At 49.6% G+C, this 21,100-nt stretch overlaps 1 protein-coding gene across 12 annotated transcripts in view; it reads left to right on the top strand.

Moving 5' to 3' along the window:
- Positions 1-21,100, top strand: part of MTMR14 (myotubularin related protein 14) — a 43,260-nt gene that overhangs the window by 5,141 nt on the left and 17,019 nt on the right. For 9 of the 12 annotated variants that reach the window (XM_030840767.2, XM_030840763.2, XM_060307637.1 and 6 more), the window contains 8 exons: positions 2,551-2,659; positions 8,342-8,417; positions 8,716-8,776; positions 10,281-10,403; positions 11,394-11,467; positions 16,230-16,300; positions 16,880-16,954; positions 20,815-20,881. In XM_030840767.2, the coding sequence (XP_030696627.1) occupies positions 2,551-2,659; positions 8,342-8,417; positions 8,716-8,776; positions 10,281-10,403; positions 11,394-11,467; positions 16,230-16,300; positions 16,880-16,954; positions 20,815-20,881 (656 nt within the window). The remainder of the gene's footprint in view (positions 1-2,550; positions 2,660-8,341; positions 8,418-8,715; positions 8,777-10,280; positions 10,404-11,393; positions 11,468-16,229; positions 16,301-16,879; positions 16,955-20,814; positions 20,882-21,100) is intronic. The other 3 variants (XM_030840768.2, XM_060307641.1, XM_060307636.1) reach the window with 1 other exon arrangement.

The raw sequence follows: 21,100 nt of genomic DNA, 5'->3' as shown, positions 1-21,100 counted from the left end.
GACGCCAGCGTTGTGTTTTACAGATAACATTAGATCCCACAGGTTAAGGGCTCAGTCCCACAAGAGAGACATAAATACACAAGCTCACTTTCATTCATTCAAATATGAGTATCAGGTGCCTGACACAGCCCAGTGCTTAGCACAGTAAGGGAAAGATTCTGAGGCCAAGAGATAAAAATAAAAACAGGAACCACTGAGAACAGAAACTGAATTGGTTCTTTGAGTAGGGGACCCAGGAAAATAAAGCACCAGCTAGCCTAACAAGAAAAAGGTGCCTTCCTTCACATGATAAGACTGCCCAGAGCCTCTAAGAGGGAAATGCTGGCATATTCTCTCCCTCAGTTTTGTGGAGAGTTTGCTGAATGGAAGGATTCAGCCTGGGAGAATCATATGCAGTTTCAAGGCTTTTAGAGCTGCTGGAGTGAGCTCCGTGAGAGTCGGTTAAAACAGATGGTGCTGACCACATCTGTGCAAATGGACGGAGGCCACCAAAAGGTGGGAGGGAGACTACTGTGAGCAGTACTGTGTGTGCTCAGTTTTATATTATCTTGGCATCTGAGTTTAGGCCATTGCTTCATTCTGAGGTGCCTTTTTTTTTTTTTTTTTAATGTTTTGGCTGCATTGGGTCTTTGTTCCTGTGCATGGGCTTCTCATTGCGGTGGCTTCTCTTGTTGCGGAGCATGGTCCCTAGGTGCATGGACTCATGGTCCCTAGGTGGGCTCAGTAGTTGTGGCACACGGGCTTAGTTGCTCCGCGGCACGTGGGATCTTCCCGGACCAGGGCTCTAACCCGTGTGCCCTGCATTGGCAGGCGGATTCTTAACCACTGTGCCACCAGGGAAACCCTGAGGTGCCTTTTTATTTCATAGAGAACCTGAGTGAGGGGAAGGTGGCAGAACTTAGTTTTCAGTGAGCCATGTTTTTTCTAGAACCTGGCTGGTTGGCCTGTGCCATCCTATGGGCACCTTGAAGAGGCACCCCAGCCTTCCACCTTCCATCAAAATAAGGAAAAAAATCTTGATCGTAAAAATAACATGTAGTCACTTCTTTGTTGTTTGAATTGGTTATGGTAAGGATGTAATAATTCTGTGATTTAAAACAAAATGTTTAATAAAAATGAAAAAAAATCTTAAATCAGACCTTACAGAAAAATACACCATAGGAAGTATAAGTCCTCTTATTTTATCCCCTGTTCTCTTTCCATGATCACCAAACTCTTGGTCCAGGTTTTTATTTGAAGACCACTGTTTAACTTCAATTTCACATCTTCACTTGATAGTAGTTATTTTATTAGTAACTGGTTTGAGAATATATCTATGAAGGCTACTAAGAAATCAGCAGTGTTTTTAAAAGACTATATTTTTATTGGTGCCAGCAGCATCCAGATATGCTTAAAAAGGCACCACAGATGTATAGGAGTTGGTGAACTTACTCATTCTGAAACAATTATTTGTGTGCACATGCTGTGCAGTGACACGGGAGCGCTAGCACGACTGGGATGTAGAAGGAATGAACGCCCTCTTGGACTCGGCCTGGAAGCTCAGCCCTTGTAAGGAGGGCACTTGAGTGTCTTCCCTCCCTTCTCTTCTGTCACCCTGCATTACTCTGCGTGGCGGGGGTAGCTTCCCACTCTTGAACTTTCCTGCCTCCTGTTCCTCTTGCAACCAGAAGCTCTGACTGGCTGCTGTGGAGTCTTTTGTTAAGAATCTACGAGTGGGGACTTCCCTGGTGGTCCCGTGGTTAAGACTCTGCACTTCCACTGCAGGCGGCGCGGGTTCAAACCCTGGTCAGGGAACTAAGATCCTGCATGCCTTTCAGCACGGCCAAGAAATTTTAAAAGAAGAAAAGAAAAAAAGGATCAATGGGTGAAACTATGAGAGTAGACCCTTATTTTAGGGGTCAGCTGATTTGACCTGATTTAATATGTGTGAGTTGCTTAAGCTCATTTCTAAATGTATTTTTTTCATCTTCTAGAAGCTCCCTTATTAAACCCAGTGCATTAACTACTGTGCTTCTCAAGGCCACAAATAGCTTCTCTTTCACTACCTTTGCTCCAGCATTCCCTCCCCTGTTGGCTTTTTGGACTGTTAGAGGTAGCTGGAACATTGGGGAGGTATCAGAGGCTCATAGCCGTGTGAAATGTGAACCTTCATCTTATCCTGCACTCTGAAAGATGACAAGAATGGCCCCATGATTTCCTGAGGGTCCCCAGCACACGTATTATCTTACTTTTGGAGTAAGATACTGAACCCCCTAGATATAATCAACGTTCAGTTTGCTATATATGTTTCTGTATTTTAAATACCATGTCTTCAGAGTAGCTTTTTTTTTTTAATCTTAAAGGTTTTGAAATCAGGATGACTTCCATTTTAGTATCTATAATATAGCATTTTTTCTTTTCTTGAAAAGCTTAGAATGTCCATGATCTAGAATTTAGGAATCTTAGCGTTTATTAAATTTGGAATGAATACTCACACACACACAACCCTAGTATGGGGCACACAGTACTCACGCAGAAGCAGAGTGACCTACCTCTCTTGCCCGTTTTTAGGTTTCAGAGCACCGTACAGGTGAGCAAGTTGCAGGACCTCGTCAACCGCAGCAAGACGGCCAGGTGCAGAGGACGTTTTGTCTGCCCAGTGATCCTGTTCAAGGGCAAGGTAAGACCACACCTTAGCCTCGCACTCCCTGAGACCCTCTCATGGGGTACCTGGCTTAATGCAAAGTGTAGAGTCTCGTGTTCTTGGCTTTTGCCAGCCAAGTTTGGGTGATAACTGGGTGCCTGGTGCGGTGGGAAGCAGGCCAGAGAAACAGACCAATTCTGATACAACTTTTTTTGAAGGTGAGTCTAATTAGGAAAGGGACAGTCACAGCAGAGGACCCCACCCTGTGTCCTGGAGCCAGACTGCCTACGTTCTGATCCCGGCTCTGTTACTTCCTGCCTGTGCAAGGCCTCAGTTTCTTCCTCTATAAAATGGGAAAAATAATCATGCCTACATCAAAAGTTTATGAATAGATTAGATCAGGCGAGTAAGTACATTGTTGTTTGTTCATTCTTTCAGTCATATAATTTACCAAGTATTTATTGAATGTGTGCCATGTTCAGGCCTCAAGGTACATCAGCATATAAGGTACACAAAAATCCGCACCCTTATCAAGCTTATATTCTAGTGACTGTTGTTAATTTGGCTGCCCACTGTGGTCTCATTTCACCTCTTTTTATAATCCTTTGGTGTATTTGATATTCCCATTTTGCAGATGAAACGAAGGCTCAGAGTGGTTAAATAACTTCCCCACGTTTACACAACTAGAGAGCTGGAGTTTAAACGTAACTGCAAAACGCACTCAAGTTACCACACTGCAGCTTAGGGCCACACGGTGTGGTGTCAGAGGAACCCACTTAAGACGGGCAGCAGTTGGGGACTTCCCTGGCGGTCCAGTGGTTAAGATCCTGTGCTTCCACTTCAGGGGGTGTGGGTTCGATTCCTGGTTGGGGAACTAAGATCCTGCATGCTGTGCAGTGCGGTCAAAAATTAAAACAAAAAAACCCTAGATGGGCAGCAGTGTGGACTGACAGACATGGCCTCATTAAGTGAGCGGGACTAGGCAGCAAGCTTTGGAGGAAGGGTGGGAGGGTGTTCCAGGCAGGTGCCAGCGCTGGGGGAGCATGAAGCCAGGTGCGCAAAGTCCGAGAGACTCCCTGACGGGAGCGCAAGGTACTTGGTGGAGCCGAGGATGGAAAGGACTGAATGCAGGAGGCTGGTTGCTGGCCAACGTGTTTAGGTTTGCTGGGAGAGCCACTGTGATTTCTGAGCAGGGAAGTACAAGATGCAAATAGCATTTTGAGAAAGATTAATCCAGAAGGAACAGACTAACAGAGAGCCTGGAGCAGGGGAGGGAAGCAGGGGTGTAGCCTCTCTATTCTTGTTTTTGTTTTTTTTTTAATCTTTATTGAGTTTGTTACAGTATTGCTTCTGTTCTATGTTTTGGTTTTTTGGCCGCCAGGCATGTGGGATCTTAGGTTCCTTACCAGGGATCGAACCTGCACCTGCTGCACTGGAAGGTGAAGTCTCAACCACTGGACCGCCAGGGAAGTCCCTTAGGCTCTCTATTCTAGTTGTCCAATATGTACCTGAATGCGCTGTGGTCTTGGTGCCTGTCGGACTATAGTCTGGCTCCCAGCGCAGGTGAGGGCTGGGGCAGGGCAGTGGGGAGGAGAGACACAGGGCTTGTTTCCATCCCTTTGTGACTTTCTTTCGTAAAATGGAAGAAGGGGGGATGTGAAAGGGGGGGTAGGAAAGGAGACTTGACCACAGGCTTTCATGGACAGGTCGATTTTAGGGAAAAGTATGTCTGGAAGTCAAGTTCCAGAAATTGATCATCTTAAAGCTATTTATTCCCTCTTCCCCTTTGGAAAGTTTCGTGTTGCTGTAAGCTCTGGGAACTCCGGTTTAGATAACTGGACTATAACACACTGCTCTGTGGGGCATAGTGCTTGTTGCTAGAATGTACATAGGAAAACTCAAACCTGTGCTTCCCACAGTGTGTTCCACAGAATAGTAATTTAAGGATGTGCTTGTGCAAAGCATTCCCTGTCAAACAAGGGTGAGAGATAGCACGTTACTAGATTTGGCCTGACCCCCAAGCTCCCGATTCAAGAGGTACATCGGTAAGTGTGCACTGACATAGGAAAGGCTCTGAGAAGTCCTGAAGCAGAGGGACCTGTGTAGTGCAGTCAGGTCTGCTATTTCTCACTCGGCAGACCTTGAGGAAGGGACTTTCCGGAATGCATTTGGGAAAGTGCCACATTGACTGGCTTAGTCCAGTGAGATTGCAGCAGGCCTGGGAGAAAGCGCCCAAGGCAACTCACTTCAGAGGAAGGGCAAAGAGTTGGAGGGATTATCCTCTTTTTTTTTGGCCATGCCGTGCAGCTTGTGGGGTCTTAGTTCCCCAAGCAGGGATCAAACACCTTATATACGTTTTATTCCTATTGTGCTTGCAAGTCTGCTGTCTCCTCTCAGCGGTAATCCCTTTGAGGGCAGAGGCCTTGTCTTGCTGCTGTCCTCCCAGCGCCTAGCAAGTGCCCACCCAGCTTGTACGTGCAAGCTGGGAAGGTGGGAAGACACTGCTCTTTAAAGTGGTCGTGGGCTCTGCTGGGTTCTCGGGGACAAGTGACTAAGACAGGCCTGTCCCTGTGGAGCTCAGTGAGTGGGGAAGGTTGACCTGTGAACTAGCAGCTGAGAGGGAGATGGCAAAGGGCAGGAGAGGGTCTTCTGTTGTGAGTTGGGGATCTCATCCTCAGAGATGTGGCTCCCAGCAGGCCCTAGCCAGTGCAGTGACAGCAGTGTTTGCTACCAGCACATCTTGCTGGGCTGGGGAGGGGGAGGTATGTTCAGAAGTGCCTGCTTCCTGCTTCTCTCCAGATTCAGTCCAGTGTGGCTGGGGCAGCCAAGGAACTAAATGTCTGATTGTATTTCATTTCAATTAATTTCCATTTTATAGCTGAAGCAATGTAGATTTTTTTTGGTTAAACACAACTTTATTTTGGGGCAGGACTACGTTTCCCTTTAAATGCTGAAAATAAAGTATCCTAGTTGAGATGTGCTGCGAGTATAAAATACATATTGGATTTTGAAGACTTAGTCCAAAAAATGTAAAACATGAATAATTTTTAAAGTGATTATATGTTGACATAGTAATATTTTGGATATATTGGGTTAAATGAGATATATTATTAAAAATTTTTTACAACTAAGTTCAAGCATTTAAGGGTAAGCAGTTCTCCCATGCCGTTCTCTTCCCCAACATCTGTATCTGGGTTTTAGGCAGTTAAAAGCGGAACAGGTCATCTTTCTCTTTGTTTCCTCCCTTAAAGAGATGGGGAGCAGAGGGCAGCTGCTTTTATTCCGTGTGCTAAAGTTGGTTACTACATTAGCATATCCTATAGAGCCGTATTTCTCATGCAGAGTTAGAGGCCACTCCTAATTAGGTAAGTGGAGAGCATTCAGAGTACATCCTGCTTTTTCAGTCAAGAGCGAAGCTTAAAGTACAGAAATGGCAGATTATGCTTTGGAGCCGTGAGGCCAGGGAGCAAGGTCAGGTGTTAGACTCTGCCTTGGGGTGCAGCTTCCCCCAGGTGCCGGCTCGGGACCTTCCTGCAGAGGTTGGTGCTTCACTTGGGGAGCTGGCCCTCTCTCCCATTCTTCTCCATCTGATGAGTCCTCTGTGCCAGGTGTATCTGCCTCTGTTACCAAAAAGACAGGGTCGAAAAGAGATGGGAGAACTGAGCAGAAAGAAGAATCTGAACCTTGAAAAGAACTCAGAGCTCAGCAGCTAAGGAAGGAAGGGGTGTGTGTCCGCTCTGAAAAGATTTAACAGAGTAATGCAAAGAAGACTGAGATTTGGCGCGGCAGCTTGGATGATGGGGGAGGGTGGGCATGATAACATGTGCCAGTCAAACTCAAACCACGTACCCCCCATTGTCTTGCTTTCAGGAATCAGACCTCCCTTCTTACCATGAGAGTCTTGGGGGGTCCTCAGCCTGAGGATTGACATTTCCCTGCTGCAGTTCCTAATTACTGAGTTGGTCTCTTCAGAGTAGGGCCTCTTATCGGGGGCTGGAGATGGGTCCATGGATGGACTTGGAGACGTAGGTAAACTCTGGTGTGTACATTTTTATCCAGAGACAGTTTATCATTTTCATCAGATTTTCAAAATGCTTTTGGACCCAGAAAAAATGAAGCAGCCCCCGCAGAGTGCATCCTGCTCAGGCCAGCAGGAATCTCTGCCCGAGCCCTTCTTCATAGGCTTCCAGGACAACCCTCCCACGATTGCATTCTTGCCCCCGGCACTGGAAAATCACCCCACCCCGCCCGGGTTGTAGCAGGTTGCCTTTCTATCACCTGCCCCCTGCCCCAGGCTGCCACTGCCTCGGAAAGCCGGGTGATGACCTGCCAGTTCCCACCACACCCCTTTCCTAGCAGCAAAACCGTTTCTTTCCTCCTGTCTTACAAGTGGAGAAGAAGACCCCTTGGGCAGTATTCTGCAGTTTTCCAGGGACCCTCCTTACACCACCAGGCTGCGTGACCCGTTCAGAAATGCCTTCCCCCTGCCTAGTGTAACCTCCCAGCCACCCTCACAGCCTCCCTCAGCCTGTAACTGGACCGTGGGGTCACCAGATACCTCCTCTCATTCCTCCTGCATCTCATCAAACACAATTTATAAAGATTCAGCCTTAAAGTTAAATAATGAAGTTCATGCCCATTGCCTGGTTTCTAGAATTCTAGCTCTTGAAATGCTCCTTCAGTGATGAGGAAAGAGTAAAAGGATAGTTAAGCACAGTTAAAGCCACTACGCTTCCTTGATACAGAGGAGAGAGAAAATAAAATTTCTTTAAAAAAAAAAAAAAAAACCCAAACATTTCTCCCTTAATTGGCCCTCCTGCTGCAAAGGTTGCCCTCCACTGTGCTAAGCAGTTCCAGTGACGGTCAGCTCGCAGGCTCCGGAGGGAGGTGGGCTCGATCAGTTCCCAGCTCAACCCCCTCTGTGGTACCTTAGGCATCACTTCACCTCCCTGCGCCCATCCCTCGTCTTTTCATCTGTGAAGCAGCAACAGTGCCTGCCGCCTGCGACATCTCTCTCATGGGCTTGTGTAAATCCAGTGGGAAGGTGGTGTACTTGTTTCAGTCCTGTACTCAAACACATGTGATACCCGCCAGATCTTACCCAAGTACATGCGTGACGACCACTGAATCTACCCATTACTGTTAGTGACACTCTGGTGCCTCTCGTTTGGGAGAGAGAACCTCTTGACAGAGGCTGCAGGTTAAATTCTAGGCATACTTCGGAGTGACTGCTGTGAAGACTTTGGGCAGTGCTCCTGCACCCATTTTCCTGGCCTGGAGGGTCCCCAGGGGTTCCCCCCACTGTGTGCACTTCAGAAAACCACCTGACTGTTGGTCAGAGGGTACAAACTTCCAGTTGTAAGATGAGTAAGTTCTGTGGATCTAATGTACAGCATGGTGATTATAGTTAATAATACTGTATTAGATACATGAAAGTTGCACAGAGAGATGATCTTAAATGTTTTCACCACAAAAAAAGAAGTGGTGATTATGTGACATGATGCAGGTGTTAGCTAACGCTACGATGGTAATGATTTTGCAATAAGTAAGCGTATCAGATCACTGTGTTGTACACCTTAAACTTACACAATTAAACTTTTCACAATTCTTGTGAAACTTACACAAGAATGTCAATTATATCTCAAGAAAGCCTGGGAAAAACCGAACCAAAAAACTCCAGAAAACCACCTGACCCTGAAAATGCGGTTTCTCTCCCAGCATATTTGCAGGTCGGCAACGCTGGCTGGATGGGGGGAGCTGTATGGACGCACTGGCTACAACTATATTTTCTCAGGTGAGCGTTGAGCTGCACCGTCTTTGACTAAGAACAGGAAGCCAGTGGTGGAGAATAGCCACCTAGGGCTGCAGTGGTGTAGGTGGAGGGGCAGCAAGCTGGGGGATGGGCAAGGGCCCTCCTTTCGTCACCTGAGGAGATGCTGGGTGTGACGAACACTGCCAGGCATGTGGGGCTTCGGATGCTGAGAGAGGCAGGAGTGTGGTCCTTAGGGTGTAGCCGGGGGGAGACTGGTCAGGAAGCCCCTGGGTGGAGCCCCTGCCTTGGCCTTGGTGCTGACCGCAGGTTTCTCCCACAGGGGGTGCAGACGACGCCTGGGCAGATGCAGAGGATGTCACGGAGGAGGACTGTGCGCTTCGGTCAGTGCCAGGTGGTTATGGGTCTGGGCTTGGGTTGGGGGCAGGCGTCTGAGCGGTGGTGGCCATTTTCCTACTGACGGTCATGACCTCATCAGTGGTCCAGGTGAGTGGATTGGCTCCCTTCCTCCTGCTGCCAGGCCCACGCCTCTGCAACAGGGTTGTTGAAGTCCACCCTGTAGCTTCACCCGAAGCTGACTTTATGGACTACCTGAGCAGTCTGTGCTCGCCAGGACTGCAGAGCGAGTGCCCCAACCCTGGGGTTCCTGGCACCCCAGGCCCAAAACACAGGCCAGACATCTGTGTGTCTTCAAGCCCCACGGTTTCCAGGGTGTGACGTCTGGCCTACCAGGTGATGCACAGCACACCCGGCCCGAGGCACAGGGCAAGCAAGGACTGTGGTCCCCACGTGAGAGGTGTGGGCACTAGGAGCTCCACAGCTGTGTGATAGGTGCCATAAGGCGCTTGCTACAGAGGAATGTTTTAGGCTCCCTTAAAGGGAAGGAGGGGGCTGGCTCCCACTCTTCCTACCTCCTTTCCAAATATTTTTAGAAAACGGCAGTAATGGTTATTTTGGAAAAGCTCCTTTGCATGGTCTGTACCACATGGAAAGTCTTTAACTGGTGTCGGGTGTCTCTGGAATGCACACCAGCACCCTGGTCAGATCAGCCGCCCAAAATCATGGCTCGGTGCATGAAAAGGCATCTCGCTGTGCCCGGCTTCTGCCCGTTAGTTCCAAGAGCAGTGGCTCTGGCTTGTGCTCAAGAATGTTTGGCTCTTCCCCCGGGATCAAACGACCTCTGCCCCAGCCAGGCCATCTTCCACAGTGCACACTGTTCTTGGTGAGGAGTCCGCTGGGGACAGCAAAGCAGTGGGCATTACAAAAAAAAATTAATGGTGACTTTATTCGTTCTGCTTTTGCCTTTATCTGTATGACTGATCAAAAGGCAGCCTGGAGATTAGGAAAATTTTATCTTTCTCCTTGCTTCAGCGGCCTTCTAAGCAGAGGGAATTCACTTGCTAATATTTCACAATCAGTTGATAACATAGCTCTAAAAAGTCCATCTCCCAGTGAAAGTTTCAATCTGTTACATTTTGAGCAAGTCATATGGCTAAAAACGGTCATAAATGGGGAAAGGGAGGGGGGTGGAGAGAGATAAACTCTAATGGAGGCTCAAAGACTCTATCAGCCACTAGCCTGCTGCTTTTTAGAGCTCAGAGATTATCTTGAGTCTTCTGGCTTCACGTCAAGCAGCACCAAAAATCCCTTTTCCGCCCCAGGTGCAGATCGCTCCTCTTTGAAATGCGTCCCAGAGAGCGGGATAATCACTTAGAAAGTCACCTTCCCTGGGAGCGGTTGTCCTCTCTTGGCCCTCCCTCTGTCTTCTGGAGAAGAGAATCAGAAATTCTTCTGTAGAAACTAGACTTCCTTGAACGCGCCCCTCACGCCCCAGACTTTTGTGGATGAATGTGCAGTGCACCTTCTCCCTCTGGCTCTTTGTTTCAGAAGTTCCGACACGCATCTTTTTGATAAGGTCAGAGGGTATGACATCAAGCTGCTCCGGTACCTGTCAGTGAAATACATCTGTGACCTGATGGTGGAGAACAAGAAGGTGAAGTTTGGCATGAAGTGAGTGCAGGGCACCCCCTTCGAAGTGGGTGGAGGCCGTGTGCTCACAGGCTCGTGGGGTCGGAGATGGCACAGAGCAGTTACAAGGGCACACTGCGTGCCAGGCCTCGTGCATCCTCTCCCTGTATCCTCACACAGCCCTCCTTGCAAGGAGGTTCTAGTGTCTCCCTCTTGGAGGGGAGAAACTGAAGCCGGAGAGGTTAAGTCACTTTCTCTGGGGTGGTGCGGAGAGCACCAAGGGAGCCGTGGGTCTCTAACGTGTGCTCTGCTGCCGCTGCGCCATCTCTGGTAGATTAGAGTCTCTTTTAAAGTGGATCGAAAAAAATCAGTATTTACTCAATTTTTATGTCCTGTGTGGAACAAATCTTCTTACGGTAAGGCAAAATTAGAAACAAATGGAACCTGGGTTAGGGTGATGAAATTTGGGGAATTTTTCCAAAGTGTTGTTTATTTTTTATAATAGCCACTTTTAATTTTGCCAAGTATGTCTTAGAAAATAAGCCACACTGAGGCTGTTACAGCTCAGCAGTTTGCAGTCACCTGCACATCCCGCTGTCTGTCAGAGTAGTCCTGTGTCTCTCTGATGCTGTCTGGGAGTGTCCGCAGTGGATGCCGGAGAAGGTGGAGACGAGAGTCTGCCCCAGGGCCCCTTTTGGACAGTGTCTCTGTTATTTTGCTCTTTTCTCACTCCGCCCTGCGGGTCAGGGGGCGATGCTGCCTTTGGGGGAAGCTTGTTCCGCGGCTTAGGTCCCTTTGCGTTGCGGGTGCTGTGGGGTCCGGGGGAGTCGGCGCTCTCACCTGGTGACTTGGGGTAGAGGCGGCAGAGCAGTCGCATTTCTTAGTCGTTCTAAGTAAGCCCCCTGGAGGGCATCATTCCTAACTCTGAACAGTAGTTTCTATAGCAGGAGGATCATTTGAGCTGTGGTAATGCTTGTGGGGAATGGTGTGCGTGTGTTGTGATGCCGTAACACGTTGTATCCTGTCTTGTAGTGTCACCTCCTCCGAGAAGGTGGACAAAGCCCAGCGCTATGCCGACTTCACTCTCCTCTCCATCCCGTATCCAGGTAGGGGCTCTTTCCAGGGTCTGGTCAAGGGACAGGCTTCCCAGGACTGGGGCTCTTTGAGGCCCTCCTCAGGCCCTGGCCATTTAGGTGCACAGATGCCCTGGAGCTCTCGGACAGGATCTGCTGTCGCTCAGCATAGGGCAGTGCAGCTCCTGGTCCTTGGCTCTCACCTTAGGGTAGGACGCTGTCCTTGTGTGTGTGTAGGGGGGCTTTCCCCTGGGAGCGGCCCAGGAATGGAGTCCTGGCTCAGGTCCTCCCTACTGCGCTCTTGAGCGAGTTACTTCACCTCGCCCAGCCTCAGGTTTTCTCAGGTATCACTGGAAGTTGGTGAGGCTTAGCTCAGGGTCTTGTTGTGCGGATTAGGTGAGGTCAGGTTTATCGGCGTGCTCTGGGCAGCTAATGTGCTGTTTCGGTGTGAAATGACATCGTTAGTCCTCCGTGTCAGCAACCATCTATGCTGCGCTGGCTGTTGCCGTGGTGAGGATGTAAGTGCTCTGTCCCCAGTTGCACGTGGTTGGTGGCCTCACCGTGTCACAGAGCACCGTGGTGAGCACACAGCTGGCTGCATTTGTCTCTGGCACAGACTGTATGCGACCTGTGGCCAGGGCAGTGTTCTCTGCACTGGATACTGAAGCTGCGTTAGTCCAGTTTGTAGCGTTTAAGCTTTCTTTCTGGCAACACCTGCTCGTTCAAGGAGGTATTAGAGCCCTAACATCAGCACCAAACTTTGTCAACAGACAGTAGAAAGTGGACTCTTTCTCCTTGAAACCTCTCTCCTGCTCCTCAGCAGTAGCACCTGCCTTCAGTCCTGTGCTGGATCTTGTCTCCTCATCTTGGAGCCATGTGGCCAATAGAGAGCAGGCTGGTGACCCCAGGTTGCAGTAGAGACACAAGGCCTTCTCATTAGAACCTCAAGTTCATCCAGTGCCTCGTGGGCAGAGGGTATATCCTCATCAGTGTGAGCTGGTGGTATCCAAACCACGACCCCTGTGGCCTGGCTGTCTTACAGTGGCCTCCTTCAGGGTCTCTCCTCACTCTTCTCTGCTAGCTTGGCATTTGGTGGCATGTAGGGCTGGGCGTGCATTCCAGTCCCAGCACTGTGTCCTTGAACAAGTCCCTTAACCCTTCTGAGCATCAGTTTCATCCTGCATAAAATGTGGTTAATGATGCTTACTCTGGGCGAAGTGCCAGACCTGTCCCTGACAGGTGCCAACACCAGGCCGAGTGACGAGTGCCTGGGAGGAGAGGCTCGCTTTCGGCAGATGCAGAACCATGATGATGATGCCGTGGGCTCGGCAGCGTCAGAGATGTGTCAAGACAGGGATGTCCCCGCTGGGGGTCTGCACTGGAGCTTTCCTCAGGTAGCTCTAAAGCTGGCTTTCGGACTAGGCTCCTGACGCTCAGGAGATGCTCTGGGGGTCCCCAGACTGAAGTACTCTCTGCCGAATGCACGGGAGAGGACGGAGTTGGCTGAGGAGCCACGCGTCAGCTTTCTTTATTTGTGTTCAGCTTCTCAGTAACACTTGGCTTAGAAAAAATTGTTTTGTGGGACTTCTCTGGCAGTCCAGTGGTTCAGACTCCGTGCTTCCACTGAAGGGGCATGGGTTCGATCCCTGGTTGGGGAAATAAGGATCCCGCATGCCGCATGGCAGCAGCCAAAAAAAAAAAAAAACCACCACACTTTAAAACAAAGAAAAGAAAAGAAAAAAATCGTTTTGCTCCAGAACAGTAGCACAATATCCTTTCTGCTGTCGTTGGGCAGCTTGTTAAAAGACGCCTGAAATATTAACTAACACCTTTTGACCCAGTTATTCATTAGGCCATAATCCAGCCAGCTTGGGCCTGAAGATGTTCATCATGTCTGATTATACCAGCCAAACATGGGAAATGTTTTCATCAATCAGAATAATGATGATGTAACTGATGGTACAGCCATCCATAGTAGAACGAGATATTACATAGTCATAGAAAAATGCTTAAGGTGCTAATAAGCAAGATAGAAAATTAAATACTACAATCTCAACTATGTAAGAGAAAAAGTGCTTACACAAAATGGTAAGAAAAGAAAACGCCAGAATGGTAAGATGATACCATCTCTCTGTGAATTTTTTTCCCCCATTCTTCCCAGAATATCGTGTACTGCATCTGATAGTTGTGTATGGTGTTGAGGGGAGATTAAGAGGCATCAGTAAAAACCCAGAAGCCTAGGTGGCAGGAGATGCTGCTGCACACCCAGATGAGGGGACAGGAGAAGCACTTAACTTGCTTACCTTAATTACCTTGCTTCCTCTGCTCATGTTCTTAAATTTCTTTACATGCCTACATTATTATACTTCATAACAAAATTGATGTTATCCAGACCAAGTCCTGAAATGCACTCTGCTGCCATTTCAGGGGTCTCTGTTGAGCCCTCTGATGACTTTGAAGCCCAGACAGGAACTGCGGTGGTATCAGTTCTCTGTCAGACTAACTTAGGCTTAGACTAGCCCTTGAAAACGGGAAGTGTTCTGGGAGCACTTCCTTCAGGGCACCAAGATAGACGGGGCCAGAAACTCCCCAGCATGAGTCTAATTTGTTTCCCTCTTGAGCGAGCGTCCGTTCTCACTTCACTTTTGGTCCTGTCTGTTTGCCTCTCAACAGGCTCAGAAGCCTGTTCAGGTAATGAATGTCAAGGCATTGCCCTGGGTACCGAGGCTGCTTTAATTCTCTCCGTTTCTCACAGTTGCTTCTGCATTATATGCTGGTCAGAGCTCGGCCTGGAGCCTGCAGTGTTGATTCAAGCGCTCAAGTTTGAGAAAACAGAGCACTTTACGGGAGTTCTGAGGAATGATTGGTGTCCCTCCTACTCCCAGGCTCATAAGCTCAGGGCCTCTGTCTGATATTTATATTTCTTCTTTCTCCCAGTGAGGCACCCAAGAATCCGCTGAAGTGTTAGAGCTGAGGATTGATTCCTGACTTCCCCATCCACAGTGAGGCCTGGGGGATTCGAGTGCAGGAGTGTGTGGGGTGGTGAGAGCCAGGTCTGCAGAACACACAGGCTAAGTCTCCAGACCTTCCTCCATGAAAAAACCTTTCCTTTCTTCCCTGGTGTGGCCCCAGACAGGAGCATGTCCCAAGAGGAGCTGGAGAGTTCTGTGTGGATGTTTATGGCCTGTGGCTACTTTGACAGAATTCAGGCAACTGTTTTGTTGCCTTTGGGGACCTTACCAGACTTGGACCTGTGGCCAGAGCCTTGTGCCCTCTGGAGTTTGTGTTGGTCCTGGTGGAGGAACTGAGAGGAGTGCAGGCCTCGTTCTCCCCAGGCTGAGCTGCAGGGTTGCACTGGGGCTCTCACTGCAGCGGTGGCATGAGGATGGCACCAGTATGCTGTCACCTGAGTGCCCCTTGTCGCAGTGCTGTGCCAGCTGTTTTATACGTATTGTTTCATTTCATCCTTAATCACTTTACAAATGAGAAAATCAAGGCTTAGAGAAATTAACTTGTTCACAGTCACAGGGCTACATGAAAGGCTGAGGTTTGAAGCTGGGAACATTGCCAAGGCCCTTTTCTCTCCACTCCTCTCTCTGTTCCTGAGGTCTTACCCTGGTGGTATTTCTTATAGTTTTTCTGGTGAATGATACAGAAAGCACATCTTGGCAAGGTTTGTTGGAGAAGGACGCGTCTCTTGAGCGCCTGTCCCATTTCAGGCACTGTCCATGGTCCTTTCTCTCATGTTACGATGTTCGGTCCTCACTGAAAGCCTGCGAGGTTGGTACAGGCAGACCTCATTTTATTGCTCTTCGCTTTGTTACTCTTCACATATTGCATTTTTTACAAATTGAGCATTTGTGGCAACCCTGTGTCAAGTCTATTGGAGACATTTTCCCAGTATTTGTTCCCCTCGTGTCTCTGTCACATTTTGATAGTTCTCACAATACCTCAGACTTTTCCATTATCACTCCATTTTTTATGCTGACCTGTGATCAGTGATCTTCGATGTTACTACTCCACCTCACTGTAGGCTCAGATTATGGTCACCATTTTTTAGCAATAAAGTGTTTGTTGTTGTTTTTTTTTTGGCCGTGCTGTGTGGCTTGTAGGATCTTAATTCCCTGACCAGGGATTGAACTGGGGCCCACAGCAGTGTACCAAGTCCTAACCACTGGACCGCCAAGGAATTCCCTGAAGTATTTTTTATTTAAGGTATTTTTTAAATTTAAGATATATATATTTTTTAGACATAGTGCTATCACACACTCAATAAACTATAATACAGTGTAAACATAACTTTAATATGCACTGGGAAACCAAAAAATTCGTGTGGCTTGCTTTATTGCGGTGGTCTGGAATTGAACCCTCAGTATCTCTGAAGTGTGTCTGTAACAGGAGGGAGGGTGATCCTCCGTAACTAGGTAAGTTGCTGAGAAGGTGCTGCCAGGGCTCAAACTGTAAACCGCGCTGTTGTTCTCTGGCTGTTGGCACTTCAGGGACTTGTAGGGCAGAGGGACCTGAAATGAGAGAAAAGTGACCAACAACCAGTGAGCACAGAGGGAGAGAGACACAGAGGTGTGCAGGCAGGGGCTGCCTCATCGGGAAGGTCTCTGGCTAGAAACCCAAGGAGCGTTGGAGGCTCCCGCTCGCCTGGTCCAGCCTCCACTCATGTCATCTGGGGCCCACTTTGGAGTGTGTGCGCTGGTGGCCGCCCCGGTCCTCCAGCACCCAGGGGCATCTCAGGACACTGGGCCAGGAAGGGTGGTGTCACGACTCTGCCCTTCTTTTCCAGGCTGTGAATTTTTCAAGGAATATAAGGATCGGGATTACATGGCTGAAGGGCTCATTTTTAACTGGAAGCAGGTATGAGCAATAACATTCATGAGCTTGGGTCTTCTGTTTGTGAAGGGAAACCAGCCAGTAATCTTCTTGGGGAAAACAGCTACCCTTCTCCTTTCTTTGCTCTTCCCTGAATGAGTCTCATTATTTTTCCCTCTCTCCTCCTTGTATGTACATGTTTAAACTCTCATCATATATACTTTTCTCTCCCCCTTTAATTTCTCCTTTTCTTTAAAAGAGTTTTCAGGGAAAAGGTAGGAAAAGTCCTTCATTTTTGCTCCGCTCTCTGTGTGAAGAGCTCCTCCTCAGCGGGTGGGAGCAGCCCAGGAGCTGCCGGAGGCTGAATACGCTGATCACCTCTGTGTCAGCCGTAAACACTCAAACGCCAACTGAAAAGCTCCACTTGGCAGCAGTATCTGGTCCCTTTGATTTTTAAGCCGTCACTCCCAGGGTGGCACAGGCATCTGGCCCTGAGAAGGCGAGCACTGTGGGGGGACATCCTGCCTGCCTGTGGTAGCCACAGCTTCAGGGCCTCAACCTGCCTGGTCATCCTGGCTTCTCCTGGTGGACAGCCTGCATCTCACAGTGTCTTTCTGTCCCCAGGACTACGTTGATGCCCCTCTGAGCATCCCCGACTTCCTGACTTGCTCTCTGAACATTGACTGGAGCCAGTATCAGGTGAGGGGACCCCTGGTGCCTGCCCCACAAGTCCCTCAGGCAGACACCTGAAGGCCTGGCTTGTGACCTCTGACCTCCTGGGAAAGGAGGAGCTGCTTACCTGTTGAACTCTCTCTCCTGATTTCTTGGCCCAGAAAATCAAAGCTTTCTAAACATGACTCACTGAAAGATTTGCATCCACCAGGGAGTTCTGTTTCCAGAGGAGGACCTCATGGAGTTTGCTTTTCCAGCTCTGGGATTTAGTGACGTTTTTCATTTCACCTTTTAAATGCGTGTTCCATCAGAGAAAGTGCAGAGCTGCCTGACCTGATTTGGTTATAGAAACCTTAAAATTATTTCCACTGTGCTTCTCTCCTCTTTGTCATCGTCTGCCATGGAAGGGTCCCCAGTCTTTTTTTTTTTTTTTAGTTTATTTATTTTTGGCTGCATTAGGTCTTCGTTGCTGTGCGCAGGCTTTCTCTAGTTGCAGCGAGCGGGGGTACTCTTTGTTGCGGTGCGCAGGCTTCTCATTGCAGTGGCTACTCTTGTTGTGGAGCACGGGCTCTAGGCGCATGGGCTTCAGTAGTTGTGACACACAGGCTTGGTAGTTGTGGCGCACAGGCTCTAGAGCGCCGGCTCAGTAGTTGTGGCACACAGGCTTTTTTGCTCCGCGGCATGTGGGATCTTCCCGGACCAGGGCTCAAACCCGTGTCCCCTGCATTGGCAGGTGGATTCTTAACTACTGTACCACCAAGGAAGTCCAAAGGGTCCCCAGTCTTACTGGATGGATCCATCTCTCTACCGCGTTTAGCACACTGTACAAGCCCACAGGCCATTAGCAGTGTCCTTGCCACTTGCTTCAGCCAGGACAAGTAGCCTCATTGTTCCCACTGCCTTCCCCATGTCTGTTCCCTCTGCCTGGCTGGCCCTCCCAGCCTCCTCTTGTCTGGCTGACACACTGCCTTCAGGATTTGGCTCGAGTGTCCACTCTAAGAAGAATTCCCTGATGTGCCTCCTCTCCCCCATCCCTAGAGAGGTTGTATGCTTGCATCTACATTCCCCTTAATCCGGGCTCTGGGCCCAGCCTGGCCTCGCCTCTCTCAGTGATCCACACCTACTTCCTTTTCCAAGTGTCCCGTCATGCAAGCACCTCAAACTCAAGCTGCCCAGAATGGAATTGGCCACAACCCACAGCACCCCCGAGCCCTCCACCATTTACCCAGATGCTCAGACTCGAAAAATGGGGGCTCTTCTCCCCAACACCCATGGCTGGTCCCATCAGTTCTGTAAGTCTCTGCCCCAGGGAAACTCCCCAGTCCTTCTTGCCTTCATCCCTTAGGTCACTGGCCTAATGCAGGCTACCATCGTCTCATGGCTGAGCGTGGGTCCACGTTGAAGGGGCAACCGACTGGAAATAGTGAATAGGGCCTGGCAGAGCACGATACTCAGATGATGGGGCAGGGTCGTCACTGTCACTCCTTCCTTCACAGCTGCCACTGACTTTCCTTTTTCCCTCAGGATAAGTCCAAGGACCCTTATGTGGTCCACCCAGCTCCACGTGGTCCAGGCTTGTTCTTGTGACTCACTGGCTGTCCACTCCCTCCCCTCCAGCTACCCTGACCGCCTCTCCACCCCTTAGGGAAGATGCTCTCCAGGTTTGCACATGCTCTTCTCTCTGCCACAAACACTCGTGTGCTTTCCCTCCCCTTTTCTCACATGCATGTCACCATCTCCAAGGAGCCTTCCCTAAGGGTCCCCATGGATCAGGCTAGGCTCACCTCCCCAATTACATGGTCCTGAAGCATCTTAGAGGGCTCCTTTTAATTAGCACACCTGCAGCAATTCACTTTGCCTTCCCTTCCCTCCAGCCTCAGGGCTGGAGTCATTGTGTTCACTGCTGTGTCCCAGGGCCAGGCCCACAGTCACGTTCACACCACTGTTTCCCATTGCACGAGCAGTAGTGCATGTGTGGGTGTTGCTGACCTCTGTGTAGCCAGATGGAATTCCATAAAGCTCTGCTCTTTCATTCTGTGCCCGAAGACCCCTTCCAGTGGCTGCTGCTCCTCAACCTGGCCCCTGACTATGACTAGTCAGTGAAAGAACATTCTACAGGTACCTCCTAGTCCCTAAGCACGAAGCCTTACAGATGCAGACGTGCCAAAATGGCCTCCGCCCTCACTGGGCTCAGTCTAGGAAAATTCCGAGGCAACAGCGTAACCATCACCTGCGTAGTAGGGGTATTGACCAGTGGCCACAGAAGAAGACTCTGTAGAGAAGATAATGGGGCTGGGCCTTTAAAGGATGAGTAGGAGTTTGCCAGCCAGGGAAAGAGGCATGCACCAGGCATGGAAACGTAAGGCCGATATGTGGTACTTACCTCTGTATCTGGAGGCTTTGTCACGGCACACATAGATTGAGAGTCAGAGGTGAGCCTAGATTTTCATGCATTTCCCAGGTCCTCTTTTGTTTCTCACTCTGGTATCTGAGGAGGTGTTCCTACAGTGCGGTGTGTGACCACAGGCCTGGGTCCAGACCCCAGCTCAGCTTAGCTGTGTGACCTTGGGCCTCTGCCGACCCAGCACTCCCCAGGCTGTGGTTCCTGCCCCAGCCCTGGGCACGGTGGCCAGCGGAGTCTGCCGCTGCTCCTTGGTCATTTATGTCCCCTTCAAACAGCTGCCGTTGTGGGAGCTGCCCTGCGGGCTCGTCCTTGGTCACCTCCTGCCGTTTCCCGGCCGCTGCAGTCCTCCCCCAGCCAGCCTGACCTCCCTGCACACCTGCTGCGTAGCTCCCACCTCTCCTGCTTTTCCTCACCTGCTGGAATCACAGCGCGGAGGAAATCTCTTGGCAATGGTGTGTCTGACACGTTGAACCAGATGAGCAGAGAGACCCCCGAGCCACCACGGGTAGTAATAAGTTTATCAGCACGGCACTGCAGCGGCTTTCTCTGCAGCTCCTGCAAGTGGGTCAGGACTCTCCAGGGTCCATGGGAAGGTCAGGTAAATGAGCCTGGTTTAAGTTCCTGGGAAAACCATTCCAATTACAGGTGCTGTGTTCACCCTCCCCAGGGCAGCGCTCTCGCTAGCTGGCATTCACCGCCTTCTCTGCACAGCCCCAGACACTGAGAAGCAGTCATGTTAAGAGACTGTCCCCAGCTAGGGGGAGGGGGCCACAGAACTGGGTCAGGCCCCTCCGTGGGCTTCCGGATTCCAAAATGGACTGTTTCTCAGAGGGTCTAGTCTGGACCTTTAGCTTGGGCTAGAACAGAGGTTCCGATCTCTATGGCTTTTGCTTGTTTTTGCTCTCCCACCTCGTGGGCCTCCTGTTTTAAAAGATTTTTGTTTACCAAACAGACTGCATTTGTTACTCATTAAAAGACTATGCAGTGAGTAGCAATAAAAAACGTGTGAAACCTGATTGATGAGAAGGTTGATGGTTACCTTGGTTTCTGTGATGTGATGGCAGATAAAGAAATGGCTGTTTCCATTTGGTGACAATGGCCACGGGCTCAGGGCTCTTTGTCGGCTTCTGTTAATTCCCTAGACAGCCGTGCCTGGAGCCCAGGGCTCAGAGGAGCTAGTGTCCGGCTGCTGCTTGTGGCTGTGGGGCTGTGGGTTGCCCAGGCTCCTGCACGGCTTCCCCTCCCTCACCCGCACGATGGGTCAGAGCACACTGAGGGAGGGGCCCGTGGGGGAGGGTGCAGGGATGTGTGAAAAGTGAAGTTTCAGATAGTCTGGGATTTGGGACCTGTGGCCTGTGACCATGAGCCTGGGGTACTTGTTTCCCCAGAATAACTCATAGCATTTTATTTTAAAAATACTTTAAATTTCCATTCTGAGTTAAACACCTATTCATAGAATCCTTTTATTTTTCTTCTCCAACAGAGTTGGGATCTGGTGCAACAAACACAAAACTACCTGAAACTGCTGCTTTCCATAATTAACAGTGACGGTGAGTCCGCCTCTGCTTGCCTCAAGCCATAGGATCTTCTGGGTGTTCCCAGGTCTTGACATCGCAAATGTGTGTTTATTGGGGCCTTTTGCTCTATGGGAGAAGGATTTGGGGATTCCCTTGTCATTGGCAGATTTATTCCATGCCCAAAATTATGAACTTGTTACCATCTGAACCACATTCAGCTGGCCTTTGAGCTTTGAGCATCAGCCTTTTGTG

Source organism: Globicephala melas, chromosome 11, assembly GCF_963455315.2.
Source record: "Globicephala melas chromosome 11, mGloMel1.2, whole genome shotgun sequence".
NCBI classification, from domain to species: domain Eukaryota; kingdom Metazoa; phylum Chordata; class Mammalia; order Artiodactyla; family Delphinidae; genus Globicephala; species Globicephala melas.
This window is presented reverse-complemented; position numbering and strand designations above follow the sequence as displayed.